General features: G+C 38.0%; 1 protein-coding gene across 1 annotated transcript; it reads right to left on the bottom strand.

Annotated features, from left to right (window-relative positions):
• LOC137837626 (oxalate--CoA ligase-like) lies at positions 1-3744 on the bottom strand. The gene is made up of 4 exons (XM_068646696.1): positions 3366-3744; positions 2233-3286; positions 1367-1470; positions 1-406 (listed from the first exon to the last, which is right to left on the bottom strand). Exons 1-4 carry the CDS (start codon positions 3567-3569, stop codon positions 218-220), a joined length of 1551 nt encoding a protein of 516 aa, XP_068502797.1. The 5' UTR covers positions 3570-3744; the 3' UTR covers positions 1-217.
• Between the last annotated feature and the right edge of the window lie 700 nt (positions 3745-4444).

Raw genomic sequence — 4444 nt, 5'->3', positions numbered from 1 at the left:
TGGATTGAGAAAGCATTCAATATCTATAAAAAACATTACATTGTAAACATTTCAGACGAATCATTGAAAATTGTAAATATATTGTGAAATTTCAGAGTATGAAAGACCATTTGCAGAAATACCCTCCTCTTTAATGCCAAGATGCCAAATTATTGTCAGAGTCTGCGGACTCCATCTATGTATCGAGCAGGTATGTAGTTTGGGAGATTAAAGTCAGTCAAATTTGGGAGACAAAGTGTTCTGCCACAAAACGACGCAAAATCTTTCCGGTGGCAGTCTTGGGCAAAGAATCAGTAATGAAGACCTTTTTGGGAACTTTGAAGGATGCAAGATTGTTCTTGCTATATCTTAGCACCTCTGCCTCGTCAACGTTTGATCCTTCTCTTGGGATGATCGCACAATATATCTATCAAAAGTTAACAATATATCATCAACACAAATTTCAGTGAACAAAACTTGAGATATATAGTAATCCACAAATTTCTGAACTCTAAAGTACAAACAAAGAAAGCCAGTTTGCTTATTTATTTAGCACTTTTAACTAATTATAAAATATTGGACATTTTAAGGAAATCTTCATAACATTGAAAAGCTATGAAGGTCGTAACAATTTATCTGACAAGGGAGAGGGCACTGAGAAAAGAAACTGTTACGGCTATGAACAACCTGTTTTCCTAGTTAGAATTACATCAAAAGGTTAAGAAGTAGCTGAATCTTTTCAAAAACTAAATTAGTCACTGATACAACAAACACTTTTCAGATTTGGACAAAGGTGATTTTCTGTAACGTGGTATTGAAATGGTGGTGTTCCATTTTCCAGAAGGTGATCAAATAAAAATGGACTCTTTTTCGATTAGAAGGATTTTCTTGTACGCCACAAAATGTTCGAACATGATTAGAGTATGACCTTTGAAGGCAGAAAGTGATAAAAAATAAATGGCTCAGTTTGTGTTTGTCTTTCACGTACGTGTTACTCACTTGTGAGTGGACCTTCAGTACCAACCATTGCAAGAACTAGAAAAATACCTGATATGGCAATATCATAAATAATGTAAAAAAAGTAGGCCAGTGTTTATTCTTGTGGGGCATGACCTTTTTTTATTACAAGATTATTCTTAATGAACGGTGTATAAAACAGTATTGACTTGCGGGAAGAGATAACTCCCATGTCAACATTTATAGTATACTTAACCACTGTTCACCAATTGGACAAATCCCTTTCTTATCTTTACAAATAATAGATATTGTTATAGAGAATAAAATTTAAAAACAAAGAAGTTATTTTGTAAAGAAATGAAGTTAATTAAGGATAGAAAACTGTTGAGTGTATAAAAGTTAAAAATGGATGAATGAGAAAGAGACATACCTCTTCACCATACTTGGCATCAGCCACTCCGAAAGCAACTGCTTGAGCAATGTCCGGATGTGAAAGCAGAACAGCATCAACTTCTATTGGTGATATCTTTTCGCCTAAAATTTAAAACCCCTTCTCATCAGTTACCATGTATCACGGAGTTCATTAAAAACTCTGAAAATGAACACCCTGAAATGAACTTTATTTTTTGTGTGGGTGACGCTAAATAAATGAAATGAAAATAAAGCATAGAACTTTTTATACTGTTCTCTGCTTTTGACCTAATATATAAATCAAATTAACTAAACCTCGTGTCATGATATGGACAGTTTATACCTACTTCCTTCATGATATAACTGCCAAATCGAAACCTAATTAACGTCACTATCACACTCTCTTGACGTACAAACCATAACTCTAATAGTTGTTAATACCAAACAAAAAGTCCCACTTCAACCTTAGTGAATATACAAACAGTTTCGTCTGAGAATACTATAATTATTATTCTCACAAACAATTTAAATATTGACAAGTTGTCCACGTAACGCGCAAAATTATTAAGAAGTCTCTTCAGTTTACACCAGACAAATTACTCAGCAAGAATCAAACCCACGTCATCAATAACACATCAACAGACCTTTCTGGAAGATATTGACTCACCAAAATCAATGGTTAAGCTTACGCTGTATTCAACCCAAACTTTTCCTTCACAATTTTCAATGCACCCAATTTTGAAAACGCATAGTTCCATCAATTCAGAATATTCGCAATCCCATCCAAAGAAAATAGAGTATTCACCAGCAAAATAATATATTGGTGATTTATAAATATAAACGAATAAATCGGTTTTTGAATAATAAATATAAATATTAATATACCTCCACGGTTGATGAGTTCCTTGATGCGACCAACGAGGTGCAAATACCCATCAGAATCCAAGTAACCAACATCACCGGTGTGGAACCAACCAAACTGAAACGCCGCCGTATTAGCATCCACGTTATTTTTATACCCCTTCGTAACATTGGGGCCACGAATGCAGACTTCTCCGTTAACTTCAGCCTCTTGTACCCGACCCGTTTGGTCCAAAATAACCATTTCCTGGCCCACGGGCTTTCCAACCGACCCGGCCTTGTGAGGCCCGTCTTGCGGCAAAGGGTTAGAAGCCATGAGATGCGACGCTTCCGTCATCGCATAAGCCTCCAATACCGGCGCACAGAAAGCCTCCTCGAGTTTACTCAAAATAGCCGGTGCCAGCGACGCGCTGCAACTTCGGATGAACCGGAGCCGCGGGTAAACCGGTTCGGGGTTGTTCGCGTGGCGGTCCAGTATAATCTGGTGTATAGTGGGGACCGCAGTGTACCACGTGGCGCTGTACTTCACCATGTCTTTCCAGAACGTCGAGGCGGAGAACCTCCCCGCCGCCGGCAGCGCCACCGCCGCCCCGGCGACGAGGGAACTCAGCAACCCCGCGATCAAACCGTGCACATGAAAAAGCGGAAGCACAATTACCGTCGAGTCAGACTCAGTGAGTCGGTACACCGATTTAATGTTCTGTACGGAAGAGAGCAGGTTGTGCTGGGTGAGCGGCACTCCCTTGGGTCGGCTTGTGGTGCCGGAGGTGTGAAGGAAAAGCGCCACGTCATCGGGATCGTTAACCACTGACTCAACCGAATCAACCGAGTCGGACTGACTCAGCGAGAGACTAAGCTCGGCTTCGTTATTCTCGGCTTTGGTTATCGAAGCCGTGGCGTGAGCTATTTTGAGTTTTGAAGCTGCGGCTTGAGCTGAGTCGTTTCCTTCTAAGGATGTTAGGAGAAGCTTGGATTCGGAGTCTGATAAATAAAACTCGAACTCTTCGGCTGTGTAAGCCGCGTTCAACGGCGCGGCTGTGGCTCGCACTCGAATAACGGCTAGAAACATGATAACATACTGAAACGAATGGAAAAGAAAACGTTAGTTTGTAATATAATAGAGAACGGTGCAAAAGTTTAGGGATTGGGAAACGTACCTCGACGGTGTTGGGGAAGGTGAGGGCGACGACGTCGCCGGGTTTGATTCCGGCGAGGAGCAACCGTTGGGCGGCGGATTCCACCAGTTGTTGGAGGCGGGAGTGGGTGAGGTCAAATTTGGTGGCGACAGAGAGCGCTCGGTGGGAGGGAAACTTGGCGGCGACGTGGTGGAGGACGGAGGTGAGTGTGGTTGGGGTTTCCATTGTTATTTTGCTTAGAAAAATTGTGGTTTTGTGGTGTTTGTGAATGGAGTGAGAGACAGGGAATTGTGGGAAGTATTTATAGGGTTGAGAAACACGGGTGGCGGTGGTATCTGGGAAGGAGAAAACGTGGTCAAATCTCTCTCCCTCACCCAGCAGCCACCTTCCACAGATCAAATCATTAATTTCTATTCTCATTTTAATCCTAATAATAAAATTTAATCAAAATATTTAAATTTTTATGGTATACTACATTTTTATTACTCTTTACTTATTTTTAATATTATGTCCTTTACTTTGGTTATTATTATTTCTTTTTCCTAAGATTACTTTTTATACATTGTCTAAAAGATTTTGAATTATCAACTAATTTAAATCACTTTTAAAGAGATTACTATAAAAAAAAAAAAATTTATTTGCAAACATGACTGAAAATTTTATTTAGTTCTAGGCACACATTTTTTTTGTAAAGGTTCACAATATAAATAATTTTAAAATAAAATAATTAATGCTGGGAATATTTGCTTCCCATAAATTCTAGAAAGATGTAACTAATAGTGAATTTTTAAAATATTAAATTAATAGTTTGATAAGAGTTAAATTGATAAATTTCAAGCAGTGAAATACATGTTTTATCTTTCTAATGATACGAAAAATTCAAAACACTTTTGAGGAAATAGTAATTCTTAATACATTTTCTAAATTTACACAAACCTATATTAAAGTAATTCTTATTAAAATAATATAGTAATAATACAGTTATTTTTTATGACGAAACTTGCATGCATTTCATAGATCAGTGGTGATGTTTTCTCATCAAATTATAAGTTTTACTTTGATAATTTTTGTATGGATATTTGATACTTGTGTTAGTTAAT

This window comes from Phaseolus vulgaris, chromosome 4, assembly GCF_000499845.2.
Source record: "Phaseolus vulgaris cultivar G19833 chromosome 4, P. vulgaris v2.0, whole genome shotgun sequence".
Lineage (NCBI taxonomy): Eukaryota > Viridiplantae > Streptophyta > Magnoliopsida > Fabales > Fabaceae > Phaseolus > Phaseolus vulgaris.
Note: the sequence above shows the minus strand (reverse complement) of the source record. Positions and strands in the feature narration are given on the sequence as shown.

Coding starts and splice junctions, on each gene's coding strand:
- LOC137837626 (XM_068646696.1), bottom strand. CDS start 3,569: ATGGAAACCCCAACCACACTCACCTCCGTCCTCCACCACGTCGCCGCC. Junction 1,471..2,232: donor GGAACTCATCAACCGTGGAG/GTATATTAATAT, acceptor TTTAAATTTTAG/GCGAAAAGATATCACCAATA. Junction 407..1,366: donor ATGCCAAGTATGGTGAAGAG/GTATGTCTCTTT, acceptor AACTTTTGATAG/ATATATTGTGCGATCATCCC.